Raw genomic sequence first — 22,854 nt, 5'->3', positions numbered from 1 at the left:
TCCCCATCAATAAACTTTTAATTTCTTCTGTGTGTTTGCTCAGCTAATAGAAAATCTATTTTTTTGTTAGCAGTTTTTCAGTATCTTCAAAAAATAAAAACTTGCTGAACCATCTTGTAGGTGAGATGAATTAATTTTTGAGAAGCACAGAAGACAGGCGTGAAAGGACTATTAAAGTTTATCAACCACATTCTTCTGTCCAAAACCATTCCACTGTGCCAGAGCCATTACTGACTGTAGGCTTAACCTGCCCTTCAAACTGTTGAATGATAGAGAAGCTGTATCCTCCCTGGGTGATCTGTTACAGGGCCTCACTGTTCCCTTCTGTTAGAAGGCCTTTCCTAACACTAAACTAAGCCTCGGTGCAATTTAAGCCTGATTTTATTTTTCTTTGGACGTGGAGAACAATTTTTTTTTCTGCCTTGTAGAGCAGTCCTTTAAGTATTCAAAGGTCTTTATTGTTTATCCCCTCAGTGTTACTTTTTCTAGCCTAAACAATCCCAATCTACAGCCATTCCCAGTAGTCATGGTTTCTAAACCTCTAATTATTCTCATTATTGTTTGCTCCCAAATAGTCTACTTTTTTTTTTTTTTTTTTTAAAGGTGCAATACTACCAAACCAAGGCTTTCACAGAGCTGATTACTTCATGTGCATCTTAGGTATTTTTTCATTATTCAGTGTTAGGAGATGTTGTGAAGACTGCAAATAGCATAGCACTGTTGACTGTTATCTGCTAGATTTCCAGAACCTTTTCTGAAGAACTATCGATTCCATTGTTTGACATTGCTTTTGGGCAGGTTTTTCTTTTCTTTTCTTTTTCTCTCTCTTTTCTCTCTCTTTTCTCTCTCTTTTCTCTCTCTCTTTTCTCTCTCTCTTTCTCTCTCTCTCTTTTCTCTCTCTCTTTTCTCTCTCTCTTTTCTCTCTCTCTTTTCTCTCTCTCTTTTCTCTCTCTCTTTTCTCTCTCTCTTTTCTCTCTCTCTTTTCTCTCTCTCTTTTCTCTCTCTCTTTTCTCTCTCTCTTTTCTCTCTCTCTTTTCTCTCTCTCTCTTTTCTCTCTCTCTTTTCTCTCTCTCTTTTCTCTCTCTCTTTTCTCTCTCTCTTTTCAAATTCAATAGAAAGTCTTACACATCTCATTATGGAATTATATGCTATTTTTTCCAGCAATTTCTCTAATTTTTGAAGATTATTCTTAATTTGAAGCCTGACTTTTCACATCCTTGCAGGCAACTGTGTATGGTTCTATCCATAGATGTATGTATTCTTTATCATGAATTTCATTAATAAAAGGATTGAATAATAACAACTACAGTACAGATTCAGGTGCAATCACATCTGTTGCAGTTTCCCACTTTTGATACTAACTTGTTGGTGCTATGCTGAGTTTGGTTTTCTAAGCAATTTTGCCCTCACATTTAGTTTCATTTGTTCTGTCATTTCTAATCTTGCACATAGAATGTCATGCAGAAGTTTTTAGCCAGTTGTCAGTATACAATACTTTGGGCCCAACTGGTTTGGAAACATACAGTTTATTCAGATATTCTGTCTACTCACTGAGAAACCTTTAAGTTTTTCCTCAAGGAGGCTACTGCTGTTCTGTATTCACATTAACAATTTCCCAATATGGCTCAGGCAGCTCAGTGAAGAAACAGCTCCTTACCTACTGGAGATGCTGAATCTTGTATTAGAGTTTTGAACATCTAAAGGGTATGCAGTTGCCTTGTTTAAGGCTCATTGTATCTGAATATGTTTTTGTTTGCCAGTTTCTGTCAAATGTATTTTAATAAAATACAAAAATGCTTGCAATGTTCCAGACAAGTTATTAGGTTTAGAGACAGGTTATAATAGAATCGTAGACAAGCCTAGGTTGTAAGGCACCTCTGGAGATTTTGATTTAAGAAAAAGAAACAGAACATTTTCTTTAATTAAAAGAAACCATGGTTATTTTTTATACTTTAGATCTGCTTCAGGAGGTGTATTTTTGTTTCAATTTCATCAAGACAGTTATAGCCTTGAGCTGATTTCCAGTCTTCATGGTAACCTTCATCCTAAGTATTGCTTTTACAGGCAAGAATCTTGATGTGGGGATTTTGTGTATCCTTACAAATCAAAGCTTTCACCAGGGTTCTGTTCACGTTCATCTTCCTAAAGATTTCCTGTGGTCTGTAATTGGGATGATAGTTTTAATGCTTCTCCTGGACGATTATTGACTACGCTTTCCTAACTCTTAGAAGTGCTGGTGTCCTTCAGCTGTAGCAAGATGGAAGCTGCTTTTCTGAAGTACATCGAATGAACTTGAACTTGTCTGTCCTGGTGTATGTATATGCAAACCAGTTATCTCAGAGGGAGGTAAAAGCTTCCTTCTGCCTGTCAAAATAAATTAATTGCATACATAGAGATATTTCAAGTAATCATATGCACTGATATCCCTTCTTTATCTGAGGCATCCTGTTTTGGTGGGAAAGAGTTGAGCTGTATGAATACAAATTTTACCATGCCATGCCAGTTGGCCTCAGGATCAGAGGCGAAAATCGGTGCTGGCCTGATTTTATTTGCTAGTACGGATGTAGCCTATGACCCAGCAAAATGCAGCAGATGCTTCTAAGTGATGTTGCAATACGAATGATTACTAATAATAGTGTAGTAGACCTCACTGGACAACTGAATGTCAGAAGGGTATGCCTGATATCAAACGTTAGAGACTGGAGAAGGAAAGGAAGAATATAGAGTAGCCATGTAAAATTCTGGCAGATAAAATTGCCTTTAGGATAATGTAAATGTGTTACATGTTATAAGTGATTTAGCACTCATTGTACAGTCAACTTGAGGCTGTAATTTTTTTTGCATTGCAGTCTTAAGACAAATATTCTAGTAATGACACACAGTTTGTGTGAGACATATGATACAGAATCACAGAATGGTTGAGGTTGGAAGGGACCTCTGGAGATCATCTAGTCCAACACCCCTGCTCAAGCAGGGCCACCTAGAGCACCTTGCACAGGATCGTGTCCAGACAGCTTTTGAATATCTCCAGAGAAGGAGATTCCACAACCTCTCTGGGCAACCTGTTCCAGTGCTCTGTCACCCTCACAGCGAAGAAGTTTTTCCTCATGTTCAGATGGAAGTGTCTGTGTTTCAGTTTGTGCCCGTTGCCTCTTGTCCTGTCGCTGGGCACCACTGAAAGGAGTCTGGCTCCATCCTCTTGACACCCTCCCTTCAGATATTTGTACACATTGATAAGATTCCCCCCTCAGTCTTCTCTTCTCCAGGCTAAACAGGCCCAGCTCTCTCAGCCTTTCCTCATAGGAGAGATGCTCCAGTCCCCTAATCATCTTTGTAGCCCTTCGCTGCACTTGCTCCAGTAGTGCCACATCCCTCTTGTACTGGGGAGCCCAGAACTGGACGCAGTACTCCAGATGTGGCCTCCCCAGGGCTGAGTAGAGGGGGAGGATCACCTCCCTCGACCTGCTGGCAACACTCTTCCCAGGACATCATTGGCCTTCTTGGCCACAAGGGCACATTGCTGCCTCATGGTCAACTTGGTGTCCACCAGCACTCCCAGGGCCTTCTCAGCAGAGCTGCTTTCCAGCAGGTCAACCCCCAGCCTGTCCTGGTGCATGGGGTTATTCTTACCTAGGTGCAGGACTCTGCACTTGCCTTTGTTGAACTTCATGAGGTTCCTCTCCACCAAGCTCTCCAGCCTGTCCAGGTCTTTCTGAATGGCAGCACAGCCCACTGGTGTATCAGACACTCCTCCTGGTTTTGTATCGTCAGCAAACTTCATTCAGGTCACTGACGAAGAAGTTGAACAAGACTGGCTGGACTCAGTACTGACCCCTGGGGGACACTGCTAGCTACAGGCCTCCAACTAGACTCTGTGCAACTGATCACGACCCTCTGAGCTCTGCCATTCAGGCAGTTCTCAATCCACCTCACTGTCCACTCATCCAAACCACACTTCCTGAGCTTGCTTATGAGGATGTTATGGGAGACAGTGTCGAAAGCCTTGCTGAAGTCGAGGTAGACAACATCCACTGCTCTCCCCTCATCTACCCAGCCAGTCATTCCATCATAGAAGGCTATCAGATTGGTTAGGCATGATTTCTCCTTGGTGAAGCCATGCTGACTACTCCTGATCACCTTCTTGTCCATCGTGTGCTTGGAGATGGCCTCCAGGATGAGCTGCTCCATCACCTTTCCAGGGATGCAGGTGAGGCTGACTGGCCTGTAGTTCCCTGGGTCCTCCCTCTGGCCCTTTTTGAAGACTGGGGTGACACGGGCTTTCTTCCAGTCTTCAGGCACCTCTCCTGTTCTCCATGACCTTTCCAAGATGATGGAGAGTGGCCTAGCAATGACATCTGCCAGCTCCCTCAGCACTTGTGGGTGCATCCCATTGTGGTCCATGGATTTGTGGGTGTCAGGTTTGCTTAAATGATCTCTAACCCGATCCTCCTTGCCCAAGGGAATGTCTTCCTTTCTCCAGACTTTCTCTCTTGCCTCCAGGATCTGGGGTTCCTGAGGGCTGGCTTGAGCAGTAAAGACTGAAGCAAAGAAGGCATTCAGTAACTCTGCCTTCTCTGTATCCTTCGTCACCAGGGCACCCACCCCATTCAGCAAAGGGCCCACATTTTCCCTAGTCTTCCTCTTGCTACTGAGGTATTTGAAGAAGCCCTTCTTGTTGTCCTTGACATCCCTTGCCACATTTAATTCCAAATGGGCCTTAGCCTTCCTCATCGCATCCCTGCAAACTCTGACAATGTTCCTATATTCCTCCCAAGTGGCCTGTCCCCCTTTCCGCTTTCTGTATACTTCCTTCTTCTGGTTGAGTTTTGCCAGGAGCTCCTTGCTCATCACCAGTGCTCTGCAGGAACCTCTGGGACTGTTTGTGCCTAGCTGTGTTATCTTTCCAGCAGATATCGGGGTGGTTGAAGTCCCCCATGAGAACCAGGGCCTGGGATCGTGAGGCTACTTCCAGCTGTCTGTAGAAGGCCTCATGAACTTCCTCTTCCTGATCAGGTGGCCTGTAGTAAACACCCACAACAGTGTCACCCATGCTAGCCTGCCCTTGAATCCTTACCCATAAGCTCTCGACTCGCTCTTCATCCACCCCCAGGCACAGCTCCATACATTCCAGGTGCTCTCTCACATAAAGAGCAACTCCACCACCTCGCCTTCCTGGCCTGTCTTTCCTAAAAAGCATGTAGCCATCCATGACAGCACTGCAGTCACGTGAGCTATCCCACCATGTCTCTGTAATTGCAATGAGATCATGGCCCTGCGACTGCACACAGATCTCTAGTTCTTCCTGTTTGTTCCCCAAGCTGCGTGCATTGGTGTACAGGCACTTCAGAGAGGTGATGGAGCATGCAGCTTTCCCAGGAGGGATACAAGAGGATCCTCCATAACCACGTCCCACGCTCACTTCCCCGGCTGCCTGCACCCACTGGAGGCATCCCAACTTGAGCTGTGTTTTGTCGACTACCCTGTCTCTGTAATTCTCCCCTTCCCCCATCTTTCCTAGTTTAAAGCCCTCCTTACCAGGCTGGCCAGCCTGTTGGCAAAGACACATGTGCCCCGCTTAAGGATGATCATCATGGACATAAGTATAATGAATTCTTTATTTCAATCTCAGTGTTGAGTTTGAGTGTGGAATCAGAACACCAAGATCACCATGGTTTCTCTGCTTCATTGTTCTAAAATTGTTTTTTAAAATTTGTTTTTTTATTAAATCCTGTCCTTTAGCTATATAATTTGATCATGAACTGATTGATTATGAAACGCAATCCAGCCTTTTATATAATATTCCTACAATGCTTATATACTCATTGCTTAGTTGACAGAGACTAGCAACAAGAGTTACGGTTTAAGTGAATTTTGTTAATTGCGTAAGCTGGATTCCTGGATTAAATTAGTTGAACATGAATTTTTTCACTTGTGGTACTAAACTGTATATATGAATTTATATAAGACATATCACAGGTTGTGTTTGCTATCTATTACTTGGATGGCAGTGTCCAGAAACCTTCTTCGGGCTGAGGGGCATGTTTTGCTGCATGTATTAAGTTAAGGCAGACATTCTTTTAAAGATCTTGTATAAATGAGGACAAATGAAGTCCAAGAAATGAAAACACAGTAAGGGTTTATTCCTGGAAAAAAAAGATGGTAAACATAATAAGAAAATACTTTTCTAACATGTTATGAAATTTTACAGTTGGGGGGATCCGTAGTTTCAGCTTTCAGCTTTAAAAAACAAGATGTTTCAAGGGTGGATCAAATGATACTCATTTGTTTCTGTAATCCTAACTCTAATCAGATATTTGATCTTATATGTGTACATATGTGGAGACATAGATTTCCAAAACCTGCTGGCTCCTTGTTTGATGAAGCATGTTGTACAGAAATATTAGATGATAATTTCATATTTAAAGCATCATTCCTGTGAGCTTAGATGGCTTCTTTTCATATTTACACTGTTTGTAAACACTGCGGTAAGGTTTATTTCTAGATTGGGTTCTTGATAAGGTGTTTGCTCAGCAAAGATAAGTCAATGTCTGCAATTCATGTGGGAAAATTTGCCAGATTCCTGGTGCCGTAGACCATATTAGCCTTTTTAATTCCAGTTCTTTGCCTGACTACTGCATGTCTATGGTCTCTATGCCAAAAAGAGCGTGTTAGCTCTAATGCTGTTACCAGTTAAACAAAACAATTGTTACATGCTAAATCTTGAAAGTTCTCTCTCTCATTCTTCAGTCTTCTTGTTCATCATAGACTCTATCTAGGAGCAGAAACATGCCTGACATCTCCTCTGCTCAGTTATAATGTACCAAACTAAAGAGACTCCTTGTGCTCAAATTCAGATTACATTGGAACTACTGGGGTGCGATTGTGGATTGTCATAGTGCAAAGTGGCACCAGTAATCAGACCCCCGGTCACTCATTTCTCCAGCAACCATTTTCCCCCTGATTGCTAGTCCTGTGTACAAGAAATTGATATATTTAATATCTATACTCATATAAACAAACAAAGCTGCATTAGAGGTTCCAGACTTTACCACCAATTCTCTCTCTTAAATGAGATACACCAAAAGAAGCTAAGGTTAATGTTTTGGGCCAGAAGAGGAGGGAAAAAAAAAATTTCTCTGTGTAGGTAAAGATAGAACCTTGACTGCAATGAATTAAGTTATGTTAATGATTACCGAGTGTATATGTCCTTAAGAGTGTAGTATAACAATCATTCAGGGCTATGGAGTTTTTTTTTCTTTTTTTCTTTTTTCCTTTTTTCTTTTTATTTCTTCCTTTTTCCTTTTTTTCCCTTTTCCTTTTTCTTTTTTCTTTTCTCTCTCTTTCCCTCTCTCTCTTTTTCCCCCCCTCTTCCCCCCCTTCCCCCCCTTCCCCCCTTCCCCCCCTTTTCCCCCCTCTTCCCCCCTCTTCCCCCCTTCCCCCCCTTCCCCCCCTTTTCCCCCCTCTCCCCCCTTCCCCCCCTTCCCCCCCTTCCCCCTCTTCCCCCCTCTTCCCCCCTCTTCCCCCCTCTTCCCCCCTTCCCCCCTCTCTCTTCCCCCCTCTCTCTTCCCCCCTCTCTCTTCCCCCTCTCTCTTCCCCCTCTCTCTTCCCCCTCTCTCTTCCCCCCTCTCTCTTCCCCCCTCTCTCTTCCCCCTCTCTCCCCCCTCTCTCTCCCCCCTCTCTCTCCCCCCTCTCTCTCCCCCCTCTCTCCCCCTCTCTCTTCCCCCTCTCTCTTCCCCCTCTCTCTTCCCCCTCTCTCTCCCCCCTCTCTCTCCCCCCTCTCTCTCCCCCCTCTCTCTCCCCCCTCTCTCTCCCCCCTCTCTCTCCCCCCTCTCTCTCCCCCCTCTCTCTCCCCCCTCTCTCTCCCCTCTCTCTCCCCCCTCTCTCCCCCTCTCTCTCCCCCTCTCTCTCCCCCTCTCTCTCCCCCTCTCTCTCCCCCTCTCTCTCCCCCTCTCTCTCCCCCTCTCTCTCCCCCCTCTCTCTCCCCCCTCTCTCCCCCTCTCTCTTCACCCCTCTCTCTTCCCCCCCTCTCTTCCCCCCTCTCTCTCTCTTCCCACCTCCCTCCTCCCCCCTCTCTCTCCCCCTTCTCTCTCCCCCCTCTCTCCCCCTCTCTCCCCCTCTCTCTCCCCCCTCTCTCTTCCCCCTCTCTCTTCCCCCTCTCTCTTCCCCCTCTCTCTTCCCCCTCTCTCTTCCCCCTCTCTCTTCCCCCTCTCTCCCCCTCTCTCTTCCCCCTCTCTCTTCCCCCTCTCTCTCCCCCCTCTCTCCCCCCTCTCTCTCCCCCTCTCTCTCCCCCTCTCTCTCCCCCCTCTCTCCCCCTCTCTCTTCACCCCTCTCTCTTCCCCCCTCTCTCTTCCCCCCTTTCTCTCTCTTCCCCCCTCCCTCCTCCCCCCTCTCTCTCCCCCTTCTCTCTCCCCCCTCTCTCCCCCTCTCTCTCCCCCCTCTCTCCCCCCTCTCTCCCCCCTCTCTCTTCCCCCCTCTCTCTTCCCCCCTCTCTCTTCCCCCCTCTCTTCCCCCCTCCCTCTCTCTTCCCCCCTCTCTCTTCCCCCCTCTCTCTCTCTTCCCCCCTCTCTCTCTCTTCCCCCCTCTCTCTCTCTTCCCCCCTCTCTCTTCCCCCCCCTCTTCCCCCCTCCCTCTCTCTTCCCCCCTCTCTCTTCCCCCCTCTCTCTCTCTTCCCCCCTCTCTCTCCCCCCCTCTCTCTTCCCCCCCCCTCCCCAAAGTGTTGTGATGTAACTTCTTGCAGATTCTCTGTTTCAAGACATATTTTGTCCAGATTTCTTCTGATACAAGTTCTGGTTCTGTTGCAGTCATTAATGCATCATTGTTATTTGTGAGGGTAACAGTCGGTTATGGATCATTTAACTAACCAGTGCTGTAACTGCAACTCCTTTTGCTGTGTAATTTAATAAATAACTGGGACACTGTTCAGACATCTCAGATGGACTTTGTTTGCACATCACCAGTAAGTCAGTGTCTAAAACAGAAATGTCCTGAAGAAATTCAACCTTCACTTAAAGATATGAGGTACTTTCAAAATCTATTTCTGATACTTTAGAGTCCAATGGAAAGTCTTGCACAGAAGTATCTAGACAACAGAGACATGTCTGGTGTAGATTCTTTCATATTGTTTCCCATTGCTTGGGGCTACTTAATTTCAGATGTTTCTAAGATATTTAATATGACAATTTCAGAAATACCAGCTTCTCAAACTGAGCAGCCTTCATCTTGACTCAGAGGTCTTACAGAGGTTAACTAGAGTGTGTGGCTGTCTGTCGTTAGACTTGTAAGGTGGTCTGGGGGAGGGTTTGGTTGAGAAATTTGGCAAATAACTACCAGCTGATTGTTGCTGATTAGGTCTACAGTATATTAGGGTTGACCTTGAGGATTCAGTGTGTAGGTGACACTTAAGTAGGTGCCATCCTTTTCCTAAAAGATACTGAAATTCTGCAGTGGTAGTAGGTATACTTATTAGATTTAATTGGTGTTAAGAAAATTAATGCTGCTTTTTCACTTGATTATTACAGATAATTTTCGTTTATTGTATGTTTAAAAAATCAAATTTCCTGATGTAGGTTTCTTGTTTTATGGCTGTGATTATGTGGAAAAGCTATAGTTTCATTATCTAAACTAATGCATAACCCAGTGCATCCTTTTCCTGTAAATATCCTTGTTTTTGTGATTGAATGTCAACACCAAGAATTTAAAATGCTAATAATGATTAATGATTAAAACACAAACAAGATTGCATGTCTGTGAAACCAAAAATTCAAGCAAATACTTCTGTTGTATTGTTTTGCACTTTATTGTACCTTCTCCATTAAGGAAAAATTGGGAAGACAGGAATGAAAATTCTGCTTGTAATAGGGCTTTTATTAGTATAATGTTGGTGACTGATTTTTGGCTTATCTCTCTAAATGAGCTGCAGCTGCTTTCTGTCATCTTGGCTTACTAATTCAGGACTCTCTAAATCATGTCCAGGCTCAAAGGAAACCTAGATGCAGAACTTAGGTTTATGTAGAGACTGGGATGCTAGAGAGAGTGCTGTATGATTGGGAATTGCAGAGCTGGGACACGATCATGACACACTCCTAGATGTGGGGACTTGGAAGCTCTAGACGTAGCTTGTGGAATTTGAGCTGATTTATAGCTTCAAGAAGGCTGACCTATTGACAAAATTCATTGTTGATTTAGTTGTTGCATAATGCACAGAAAGAGAGAATTCTCTAAGTAAGTATAAAAACTTTAATCATTGCACATGTTAAAAAACAAAATGTGAAACTATTGGTCTGAAAAGTTGAATAGTCTTTTTTGTACAGTGAGGAAAAAAATGCACAGAGTGGGTTATTAGCTTATATTTTGATAGGCCTTAAAGCTTGTTAAATACTCTGAACTTATATATAAGGTTAAAAAAAAAATCTTGATTTAATAAAAAATTGGGGGATTTACTCAGCCTTTAATGAATACTCGTGTCATATGATAGAAGATCCTTTAAAAGAAAAAAAAATAGCAAGCTAATTTTTTGTTAAGAATTTCCAACTTACATGTATTTGTGTAAATGTTTTGGACAGGTTGTATCAGTCTGTAAAAATTCTGTACTCCTTTGGGATCTTTGTGACCTATTCAATTCAGTACTACGTCCCTGCAGAGATCCTCATTCCAGCCATTACCTCAAAAGTGGAGCAGAAGTGGAAGCTACTTTGTGAACTTGTGGTGAGAGCACTTTTAGTCTGCTCAACATGTAAGTTTATACAGAACTTCCGTAAGAATGTTTGCTATTACGTGTTCTTGAGGCCTGCATTGATAAAGAAATGTTCCTTTATATATTTTTCTGGAGATTGGCAAATGTAAGATTTGCTTCAGCAACTCAGTATTTTTTTAATTTTCATGAACAAGTGACTCTAGTGTTGTATTTCTGTTTTAACACATTTCTTTAGTAGACTTGACCAACAGTTTGACAACAATGCATCTTTTGCCAATAATAATCTAAAGCTGCCAACTTAAAATCTTTCATCCTAAGAAAACTATTTTCAAGTAATGCACGCACATTGCTATTTTGTGTCTGTGCTTCTGTATGTGACCTGCAGTATGTGCTGAGCACAGAGAAATTCCTTCTGTTTTGCCAGTCTATGAGGATTAAGCCTAAAGTGTGCTGCTGTGTATCCATACAACAGCACTGGCAAACATTGTTTCCTGGTCAGAGGATTCATGGAGTGCCACTTATTTTAGGTGATGATGTCCCAAAATAGTGTTGTATCTCTGCCCTCAGTGTCCGTTTCTCCTTCCGTTTTTCTCACTTGTCCCCTACTTCCTCTTCTCTTCCCACCCTCCCATTCTGTCCCCTTTTCTCAGGGGGCTGAGTGCTACAGACAGTAGTAGTAATCAGTAGTGGGTTAGGGCCCCTCTCTGTGCTCATTGAATGGTGAGCAGGGTCTCATCTGGGAATCGATATTCCTGAAGATAATGAAGTGATAAGGAAGTTTAGGTCTCTCTTTACATCGCCCATCAACAGTGCTGAATAACACAGGAAGATTAAAATGAGCTCATCTTGAAAATATTATGAAAAATTGCTACCAGTAAAAAGCTGGGTTCTTGACTCACAGTTTTAACTTAAGGTGGCTGCTTACCTTAAAAAGATTAAAAACCTCCAAACAAAAAATGCTTCTGACAAGAAAAGCCTGTGGCAAATAGGTTTAAAAGCACATTTGCCTGTCTGACTTCTGTGGGGCAATGACTCCGTGATATTTGGCTCTAAATTTTTCTCTTACTTTTATTACTGAGCTCTGTAATTAGTGGGTAAACTGGGAAGCCAAAAACTGAGCAGCAATCTCCATGAAAAGGAAGTAGAAAAAGAAAGAGAATTAGCTTTAAAAGCTGGAAGAGGAATCTGTGCAAGGTGAAAAGAAGAATTGGAAGCAAATCAACGGTGGGATACATTGTGAGCTGTCCTTGAAAATGGCAGTGTCTCTTGGGTATAATTAAAGAGGGCTGGGTCAATGGGGACAGGAAGAATCCAGTAAAGCATCAAGTATGGTGAGTCCCTTCTTCCCAGAAGTGTATTTGCATGAGTTTTTTTTTTTCCTTTGTTTAGTTTTCAGACATTTGTGCATTGTTATTTTTCAGATATTTCATTGGTTCATTACAAGAAAGCATCTAATGGTCTTTCTTTTTTGAAGGCAAGATAAATACTTTAAATTATTTAATGTGAAGTGAATGTTATATCATTGTTCAAAAAAAAGGTGTGGAAAAGATGTAGTTAAAGTTGGCCCTAGTTTGTGACATTGAAACTTATCAGTGATGTGAATCTGTAAAATGGCCTTGCTGAAATGTTACAGATTTAACTGGAGTCTTTGGGAATATTAAATTGTTTGCTAGAAGGAACTTACAGAAAAGTACAACTAAAATTTTACTCCTAAATGTTTGATATTTGTGGGGCTGTTGTGTGATCAGCAGTGTTTATCTTAGTTGTCATTTCAACTTTTTCAAGTGGTTTGTACAAAATCTGTGTATGCTGTTATCCATGTGTGTTTGTACTGGTTTGGGTTGCAAAACTTTTGTGCAAAGAGCTATTTTAATTGCTATGTGGGTTTCAATAGTATGTTTTCACCAACAGTGACGTGTGCAAGCTCCCCCGCTTACACTCGTCTTCTGTTTGCTGGTTTTCATTGGTTATAATCCAGAAATGATTTAAAAAGTGCTTCACTTTCACTAAATGCAGGAAATGGTTCCTAAAATGATTTGGAAAATGTTTCTTTATTTAAAAAAAAAAAAAAATCCTCCAAACTTTTAAATTGAGTTTTAAAAGTGAAAATATTTTTGATATCAGTGACAGAATATGTTGTAATGTCTGGACCATTCAGGGGTCATACATTGATTCTGCCAGTTTAAAAATAATTTTATAAAAAGATAAACTTGTAGCACATTAGCTTATTAAGAGAAGACTTGAAAAATCAGATGGCTTTTCATTATTATTAGTTTTTTGGGGTTTTGCATTTCATTTGCATGAAAATCTATGAAGTCATTGTTCCATAAGTATATCAGAAGCTTTGCTGGGAACATGAATATCCTGAGATGATGCCAGCAGAGTGTTGGGTTTTGTTTTTTTTGTTTGTTTTGGGGGGAGGGAGGTTGGTTTGTTTTAAGTACGGATGTGACAATTGGAGATGCAACATACATCCAAGAAAAGGCCTTGTGGTTGTGTGTATTTAGTTGCCCGCTTTTGGACACTTAGTATCGCAGAAGGATGGTCACAAGTATATTATATATTTTTAGATTGGTATATTCTTCTTCCTCTACTAGTGTTTTGCAAAAGGGACCTAATCTGAAGTGTGCTATGGAAAGTTCACTTGACACCTAATGTTGGTGGTCCCACCAAACCTTAAAGTTTTGAATGGAGGAAGAAATGAACCCAGCTCTTGAGAAGTACGCAATGTGTGTTGGATGGTTGTCACTCTGGGAGTAGGCCAGTTGTTCATTTTTTGCTAAGTGATTAGTGTGATCACCGTGATTCTCTTCCTGGACAGAACTGGTAATGAAAACTATTAAAAAAATTGCTATATCAGAAAGGAAGTTGCAAATAAATTTAAAAACAGCATTAGTAGCTGCTATCTGAAATTTTAGATCTGTTCTTCACAGCTCTTTCAGGACTCTGCCCCACTCTCATTCAAAGTAAAAGCAAACCCTAAAGGGGATTTCTGTGAGAGTGCTGGACTGGTAATAACATGCCTTGCCTGTGGTTATAATCCCTTATTCATACTTTTTGAACAAGGAAACTGAGTGCAAATGACTTGACAGAGTTTGTTTCCTACTGCTTTTATCTCTTCTTACAATTTAATGTAGTATTAAAATGACATCTTAGTATTGCATTAGTAAAAATACAAGTGAGATATTTTTGAATTTTACGAAAAGGGGGGAAGTGAGTTTACATTTCATTTGGTATTGAACATTTCTCTCCATTTCTTTTGCAAGGCAAGTACGTCTCTTCATCTTTGCTTAGATTTCACCATGTATTTTGTGTGGTCCTTCAGATTGGTATGATGCTTCATAATTGTAACACTAAACAGTTGTTTTACAAACTCCGATGAGCACCTTGTGCGTTCACTGGGACTGGACCGATAAGCTAGATTTCTGGTGATAGTCCAGAGCAGTGTTGAAGACTGTGTGTTCTGTAGTTAATGAATGCAGGTGGGAGGTTGTCATGCAGATAGTCAGGCAGAAATGTGATTGAAATCTCGGCCAAGGGTCACTGTGGTGGACCTGCCCTCAGGCCACCAGCATCCCTGGAAGTTCCTTGCTGCAGGAGTCTTCTAGACATGCTCTTAATGATCTTCAGCTGTGTGAGTTGCAGCTCCTGCCTGACAACTCGTTGGCTGTTGTCCTTTGAGTCCGTTCAGCTCATCTCTAATAGTCTATAAAAAGTCTTTGTAACACATAAGATGACAGAAACAGATTTGATCATGCTCAGATTGTACAATGCTCCCCTCACATCCTTGTAGTTTCAGGAGGTTCCGTTATAAATGCGGAAAGTGTAAATGCTTTTCATTCATTTTCCTTACAGATCTTTTTTTGTGTTTGTAGTATTTGAATTTCAGACAACTTCAGTACTTTGAAATATCTGTCAGGGTGGAATTTTTATATCATGAAAGTATTTCCTCTGATTTTACATCTTCAAAATGCATATCGCAAAGATAATTTGGATCTGCATTTGCTGCATCTACTTGGATAAAGATTGGGCTTCCTGCCCAGATTTTGCCATGGTTCAGCAGTTTGCTGAGCCTGTTATGTGATAGCATTGTGGCTACTGCACAGAGTGGGAAAAACCGTTTCAGCATGAAGCTTTTCAATTTGCTTCTGAAGAAACTGGACCATCCTGGTTGAATTTTTTAAACTTTGCAGTTCTTTTAATATCTTATGATCTTTACTGCATAGATGTGTATAAGTTTCCACTTCATCTTTTGAAGGACCAGATTGTCTTGGAGAATGAGACAAAAACCTTCTACCCAAGTGAGTCCTTCTGAATGTTGTTTAGTGAATTGCTTGAAATAAGCTGCTGTTATGTCATGAGAATTTTTTACTCCTTCCTGCTTACCTAGCACTAAGATCATGGTATTCCTGGAAGGGGGAGACTTTGGAGAGGTTTTACTGAGCCTAAACAGTCCTTTCTCTTGTGTTTAAAAACTTCAAAATATGCTCAGCACACTGAGACTGGGAGGAGACCCAGAGATGAAGAGCTTTGACTGTCAAGCATTAGTCCATATGGAGGCTAAATAGCATCAAACATATTTGGTTCTATTGCTGTCTCTCTGTGAAAATTGTGTTTTAAAAATTTTAGTGCAAGGCAAGAATGTAATTTTCCTGAGGTATATAAATGTAGGTTTCTGACCTCCTATCTAGCAAAATTTTACACAGCGAACAGATGCAGCAGTTTGCACAGCAGGGTGTAAGAAGGCACCTTCGCTTTCAATCCTGGTACTGTACACTTCCTCAGGTATGGTCATGACACGCCGCAGAGCACGTTCCCCAGTAGCTGTTGGAGTCGCTGCATCAGCTGTGTCAGAGGCTGGGACCCAGACAGACCCTCTGAGAGCAGATGCAGCTCTACAGGTCTCAGGCTGCAGGGAATGCTTGGGGCCTCTCCAGGAGGCCTGGGCTGACAGGTCTCCTGCAGGAGGTGTGCTGCTGTTGACAAGTTGTGTCATCAGGTAAGGGAGTTACAGGAGGAAGTCAGTAGCCTGCGTAGCGTCTGAGAAGATGAGCAAGAGATAGACAGGGTATTCTCGGAGACTGTACAGCTCCAGGAGTCTCAAGCCCCCACAGCAGTGGAGTTGCCGGAGGGCTCTGTGCTGTGTGAAATGGTACATCATAACACTGTAGAAGGCGGCTGGAAGCTGGTCACTTCTCGTAGGAGGAGAAAGGCTCCTACTCCTCCTGAGGACTTGTAATTGAGGAACAGGTTTAGTGCCCTCCAGGCTGAGGAGGAGCTGGGCATGGCTGCAAGGGAAGTAACTGGGACAACAGACCTTGTGCCTTGTGGGAACACCCGGAAGAAGTGGCGAGTGATTGTTGTGAGTGACTCCCTGCTGCAGGGGACAGAGGAACCTATCTGCCAACCTGACCTCTTGTCTAGGGAGGTTTGTTGCCTGACAGGGGCTTGATTGCGAGATGTCATACAAAGACTGCCAAGGGTTGTCTGTGCTTCGGACTGTTACCCTCTGCTGCGCTTCCATGTGGGCGCTAATGACACCAAGGGCAAACTGGAAATGATCAAACAGGATTTCAGAGCTCTGGGGATGGTGGTCAAGGGTCTGGGAGCCCAGGTCATCTTCTCCTCAATCCTGCCAGTGAGGGGGATGGATGAGAGGAGGAGGAGACGGATTTTCCAAGTTAACAACTGGCTGTGCCGCTGGTGTTGGCAGCAGGGTTTCTACGACCGTGGGACCCTGTCTGAAGATCGACAACTGCTTGGGAGAGATGGGACCCACCTCACTAAGCGGGGCACACGTGTCTTTGCCAACAGGTTGGCCAGCCTGGTAAGGAGGGCTTTAAACTAGGAAAGATGGGGGAAGGGGAGAGTTATAGAGACAGGGTAGTCAGCAAAATGTGGCTCAAGTCGGTATGCCTCCAGCAGGTGCATGCAGCCGGGGAAGTGAGCGTGGGACGTGGTTATGGAGGATCTTCTTGTATCCCTCCTGGGAAAGCTGCATGCTCTGTCACCTCTCTGAAATGCCTGTACACCAATGCACACAGCATGGGGAATAAGCAGGAAGAATTAGAGATCTGTGTGCAGTCGCAGGGCCATGATCTCATTGCAATTACAGAGACATGGTGGGATAGCTCGCGTGACTGGAGTGCTGTCATGGATGGCTACGTGCTTTTTAGGAAAGAAAGGCCAGGAAGGCGAGGTGGTGGAGTTGCTCTTTATGTGAGAGAGCACCTGGAATGTATGGAGCTGTGCCTAGGGGTAGACGAAGAGCGAGTCGAGAGCTTATGGGTAAGGATTCAAGGGCAGGCTAGCATGGGTGACACTGTTGTGGGTGTTTACTACAGGCCACCTGATCAGGAAGAGGAAGTTCATGAGGCCTTCTACAGACAGCTGGAAGTAGCCTCACGATCCCAGGCCCTGGTTCTCATGGGGGACTTCAACCACCCCGATATCTGCTGGAAAGACAACACAGCTAGGCACAAACAGTCCCGGAGGTTCCTGCAGAGCATTGGTGACAACTTCTTGACACAGGTGGTGGAGGAGCCAAGGAGGAGAGGTGTGCTGCTGCACCTTGTACTAACAAACAAAGAAGGACTGGTTGGAGATGTGAAGGTCAGAGGCAGCCTTGGCTGCAGTGGCCATGAGATGGTGCAGTTGAGGATCCTGCGAGGAGGAAGTAGGGCAATAAGTAGGATTGCAACCCTGGACTTGAGGAGAGCAAACTTTGGCCTCTTCAGGGACCTGCTTGGAGGAATCCCATGCGTCAGGGCCCTAGAAGGAAGGGGCGTTCAGGAGAGCTGGTTAATATTCAAGCATCACTTCCTCCAAGCTCAAGAGCAGTGCATCCCTATGAGTAGGAAGTCAAGCAAAGGAGGTAGGAGACCTGCATGGATGAGCAAGGAGCTCCTGGCAAAACTCAACCAGAAGAAGGAAGTATACAGAAAGTGGAAAGGGGGACAGGCCACTTGGGAGGAATATAGGAACATTGTCAGAGTTTGCAGGGATGCGATGAGGAAGGCTAAGGCCCATTTGGAATTAAATGTGGCAAGGGATGTCAAGGACAACAAGAAGGGCTTCTTCAAATACCTCAGTAGCAAGAGGAAGACTAGGGAAAATGTGGGCCCTTTGCTGAATGGGGTGGGTGCCCTGGTGACGAAGGATACAGAGAAGGCATAATTACTGAATGCCTTCTTTGCTTCAGTCTTTACTGCTCAAGCCAGCCCTCAGGAACCCCAGATCCTGGAGGCAAGAGAGAAAGTCTGGAGAAAGGAAGACATTCCCTTGGGCAAGGAGGATCGGGTTAGAGATCATTTAAGCAAACCTGACACCCACAAATCCATGGACCACAATGGGATGCACCCACAAGTGCTGAGGGAGCTGGCAGATGTCATTGCTAGGCCACTCTCCATCATCTTGGAAAGGTCATGGAGAACAGGAGAGGTGCCTGAAGACTGGAAGAAAGCCCGTGTCACCCCAGTCTTCAAAAAGGGCCAGAGGGAGGACCCAGGGAACTACAGGCCAGTCAGCCTCACCTGCATCCCTGGAAAGGTGATGGAGCAGCTCATCCTGGAGGCCATCTCCAAGCACACGATGGACAAGAAGGTGATCAGGAGTAGTCAGCATGGCTTCACCAAGGAGAAATCATGCCTAACCAATCTGATAGCCTTCTATGACGGAATGACTGGCTGGGTAGATGAGGGGAGAGCAGTGGACGTTGTCTGCCTCAACTTCAGCAAGGCTTTCGACACTGTCTCCCATAACATCCTCATAGAAAAGCTCAGGAAGTGTGGTTTGGATGAGTGGACAGTGAGGTGGATTGAGAACTGCCTGAATGGCAGAGCTCAGAGGGTCGTGATCAGTGGCGCAGAGTCTCGTTGGAGGCCTGTAGCTAGCAGTGTCCCCCAGGGGTCAGTAATGGGTCCAATATTGTTCAACTTCTTCATCAATGACCTGGATGAAGGGACAGAGTGCACCCTCAGCAAGTTTGCCGATGATACCAAACTGGGAGGAGTGGCTGATACCTCAGAAGGTTGTGCTGCCATTCAGAGAGACCTGGACAGGCTGGAGAGCTTGGTGGAGAGGAACCTCATGAAGTTCAACAAAGGCAAGCGCATGGTCCTGCACCTAGGGAGGAATAACCCCATGCACCAGTACAGGCTGGGGGTTGACCTGCTGGAAAGCAGCTCTGCCGAGAAGGACCTGGGCGTGCTGGTGGACACCAAGTTAACCATGAGGCAGCAATGTGCCCTTGTGGCCAAGAAGGCCAATGGTGTCCTGGGGTGCATCAGGAAGAGTGTTGCCAGCAGGTCGAGGGAGGTGATTCTCCCCCTCTACTCAGCCCTGGTGAGGCCACATCTGGAGTACTGCGTCCAGTTCTGGGCTCCCCAGTACAAGAGGGATGTGGCACTACTGGAGCAAGTGCAGCGAAGGGCTACAAAGATGATTAGGGGCCTGGAGCATCTCTCTTATGAGGAAAGGCTGAGAGAGCTGGGCCTGTTTAGCCTGGAGAAGAGAAGGCTGAGAATGGAGCTTATTAATGTGTACAAATATCTGAAGGGAGGGTGTCAAGAGGATGGAGCCGGACTATTTTCAGTGTTGCCCAGCGACAGGACAAGAGGCAACGGGCACAAACTGAAACACAGACACTTCCATCTGAACATGAGGAAAAACTTCTTCGCTGTGAGGGTGACAGAGCACTGGAACAGGTTGCCCAGAGAGGTGGTGGAGTCTCCTTCTCTGGAGATATTCAAAAGCTGCCTGGAAACGATCCTGTGCAATGTGCTCTAGGTGACCCTGCTTGAGCAGGGGTGTTGGACTAGATGATCTCCAGAGGTCCCTTCCAACCTCAGCGATTCTGTGAAAATCTTACCCATGTGTCTCCTGCCAGAAAGGGATTAAAGATTAAGTTGTGCATTCTGGACGTGTTAGAAGAATTACAGAAAAATGAAGTACTGAGAAAATCTTATTCATCTGAATGGTGGCAGCAAATCCACAAAGAAGTAAAGGAATGAAAATAAAGATGAAAAAATTAAGCAATACTTAGTTTTTAAAGAAAGAGGTGTTTTTAACATGTTATTTTCAAGATAGTGAAATAATTTTCTTTTGAATTGATAAAAGCTGCTGAAATTTAGTTATATAATGGAGAAAATTGGAGTTCAGAGGTAATAGGATCTTTTATCTGCACAACAAATATAGATGTTTTTTACAAATAGCTTAATTTAGAGCTGTATTGCAGAAGCCATAGTGCGGCTCTTAAAAGGAAAATGAAGAAATATTGTATTTGAATATGGATGTGGAGATATTAGTAGAATTGTCAGCTGTTTTGATTGTTAGCTCGAAATGAAAAAGATTTAATTGAATGGCTGATCCAGCTGAGCGTGAACTGAGCTTTTTAGTGAGCTGCTTTCCATTAAAAAAAAGATTAGCCTGAGCCTGCTGTATAATTTTACCAAGAGAATAAATTCATTATTCAGCTGAACTTTCAGTTGTGCTTGTCTAAATATTTCCCCATTTTAACTGTACTTGGTTTTAGAAAAGAACAGTTCTTGATGCTCAACGATTAGATACAAGATAACATGATGTTTATCAGCTAACAACATTGGGCCAACAAAAAACTTATTTAGAATAGCTGCAGTGTAGGTAAGATGAAGGAATTTTAAGATCTGAATAGATTTTAATATATGTATTTAGGATTAAGTGACAGCATTTCCATAGAAGTGGGCATGTATTAGAATTTTTTGATAAGTGTTTGTTTATTTTAAAGGTAACATTAGTGACAGATAAATTGAATAGTTAACTTAGTGATTGAAGAGCTGTATGACAAATGATATCCCATTCACTTTTTAATCCTTACCTTTTCAGGATAATGTTCAAGGATTCATCAGTTTGATATTCTTGTTGCTGTGAATCAAAAAAACTGAATATCTCTGGGGCTGGAGTACAAAATTGCAGAATTTTGGGGACACTTTAATGTGGAACAGTAGTAATGAATAATTTTTTGTCATTGCTTTATTGTTAGTGTTAATTATTTACTGGTTTTAAAGCAGTAGGTACAGGTCTGAAATGGCACATGGTGACCTTACAGGGCAGAGTTGTGAATTTATTTTCTCACAGAACCGAACTTTTGAATCGGTAGGATACACATGTGAGTGATGAACAATTTATTCCTTTGTCAGCAAGTACAGCCTATGGATTTTTCTCCATTCGTGCCTTTGCTCAGAGCACCTTTTTCCTGTGTTGTGGTTATGCTGGCATAACTGTTCTTAGGATCATGCTGTGAAATGAATGAAGGAACAGATCTGGCATAAAAATTTCCCAAACCTTCCTTTTTTTAAATTTAGAACTTTTCCTAGAGGTTGTTTGCATTGTGACTTGTCCTGAGACAAGTCAAAGAGCTGCATTCCAAAGTTCAGGAGATGGAGGGAAGAACAGGAATATCTATAGGGTGTTATTTTATAATTCAGATAAGTCGGATTAACAGCTCAGCCCTTATGAAAAGAGGATATTTTACTCTTCTCTTCCCTCCATATCTCTTTTTCCTACCCTGGCATGTAATTCAACCTTTTTTTCTTTTGCTGGCTCTGGCACTGGATCAGAAAAAAAGCAGATCTGATTCACTAATCAGCAGAACAACCCATGTTTGTCATAGAGAAGTGATGCACCTCGCTTGTAAGAGGGAAGCAGCACTATGTTTAATGCGGTAAGATAGCGACTAAACAAAGTTCAATCGTAAATAAGAATGATTCAACAAGGTTCGATTGGCAAGGTTCGCTCAGATATTTACTGCATGAAGGACAGGGTCAGATGCACGTGCAACGGAGACCCTCCCGTTGAGTCACGAGGTTCAGAAAGGACCCCCTTGCTTTATAAACTCCTTCTGAGAGGAGCCTGGGTGCGGCTGGATCCAATCCTAGTCCCAGACTTGGTCAACAGTTTATGTCTTGTCACGCTATGAAGGTTTGATAGTAACGACTGAGACAGTAATGTAATAAAAAAACTATGTTTACTTCCTCACGCAGGCTCTTAGATTAGTAACACCCATTAAAATAATGCGATTACTAATTTGAAAAGGATAGCCCAAAAAAGGATAGCCCAAAATCATCGATTACTGATTCAGAAAGGATAGCCCAAAAAAGGATAGCCCAAAATCATCGATTACTGATTCAGAAAGGATAGCCCGAAATAATGCGTTTACTAATTTAGAAAGGATAACCTGAAACTGTCAGTTACTGCACTAGTAATTGGAAGCACTGCTTATCCCTACTTGAAAGCTTTCTTGTTCACTCTCTTAGTGAGAGGGCTCTCAACCTTGAGGAGTTACCTTAACCCAGCGTCCCAGGAAAAGGGCGGGGGGGGGGAAATATGGTCCAGCCGGAGGGGATGGTCAGGTCACGTTCCCGTCCCTGCTCAAACTCTCTTAGCTGCCAAGTCTCTTTTTATACGGCTGGGACTCTGGGCAAACACTGCTTTTGCTGACCTCTGCGAGTTTCATAACAAGAGGACTGTGTGTCTGCTTGGAAGGACCCTGCTAATGAGGCAAGACCACAACACCTCCATATCGCTTCTCCCCTCCCTGTGGGTCCATGCAGATTCCTTGGCCTTGTCGGGCTGCAGAGTTCTTCAGCCGTTAGCTCTTCTAGTCTGCAGCCTTGAGCATATCAGTTGGCAGACTTTTTCAGTCCTGTTAACTCTTCACTTGCCCAACATGTCTAAAGGAGTGTGTGCGAAAGAGACCCTCCTGTTGAGTCACGAGGTTCAGACTGGACCCCCTTGCTTTCTAAACTCCTTCAGAAAGGAGCCTAGGTGTGGCTGGATCCGATCCTAGTCTCAGACTTGGTCAACGGTTTATGTCTAAGGGATTATGTGCACAATTAATCAGAGATATAACTCAGCAAAGTTTCACACAGTTCGCAAAGTTTCATCATGCTATTAATCACTTACCGAGGATCTGTCGCGGGTAAGGAATCTCTCAACCTCAAGGAGTAACCTTGAGAGGTGTCCCTGCTCAAGGGGAGGTTCAGCAGTGCAGCCCGCTGCCGTGCAGGAGAGCTCAAGGGGCTCTGGGCTGCCCCCTGTTTATGGGGGGGGGGACATGATTGACTCATAGTCATATTTGCATGCTAGATGGGTCTTAGTTGGCGCATGTTCAATTAGCCCCTGTC

The 22,854-nt window shown here is 43.7% G+C and overlaps 1 protein-coding gene across 1 annotated transcript in view; it reads left to right on the top strand.

Moving 5' to 3' along the window:
• SLC36A4 (solute carrier family 36 member 4) overlaps positions 1 to 22,854 on the top strand; it is a 131,679-nt gene that overhangs the window by 51,264 nt on the left and 57,561 nt on the right. The window contains exon 10 of the mRNA XM_067289676.1: positions 10,563 to 10,732. Within this exon, the coding sequence (XP_067145777.1) occupies positions 10,563 to 10,732 (170 nt within the window). The remainder of the gene's footprint in view (positions 1 to 10,562; positions 10,733 to 22,854) is intronic.

This window comes from Apteryx mantelli, chromosome 1, assembly GCF_036417845.1.
Source record: "Apteryx mantelli isolate bAptMan1 chromosome 1, bAptMan1.hap1, whole genome shotgun sequence".
Classification (NCBI taxonomy): Eukaryota; Metazoa; Chordata; class Aves; order Apterygiformes; family Apterygidae; genus Apteryx; species Apteryx mantelli.
Note: the sequence above shows the minus strand (reverse complement) of the source record. Positions and strands in the feature narration are given on the sequence as shown.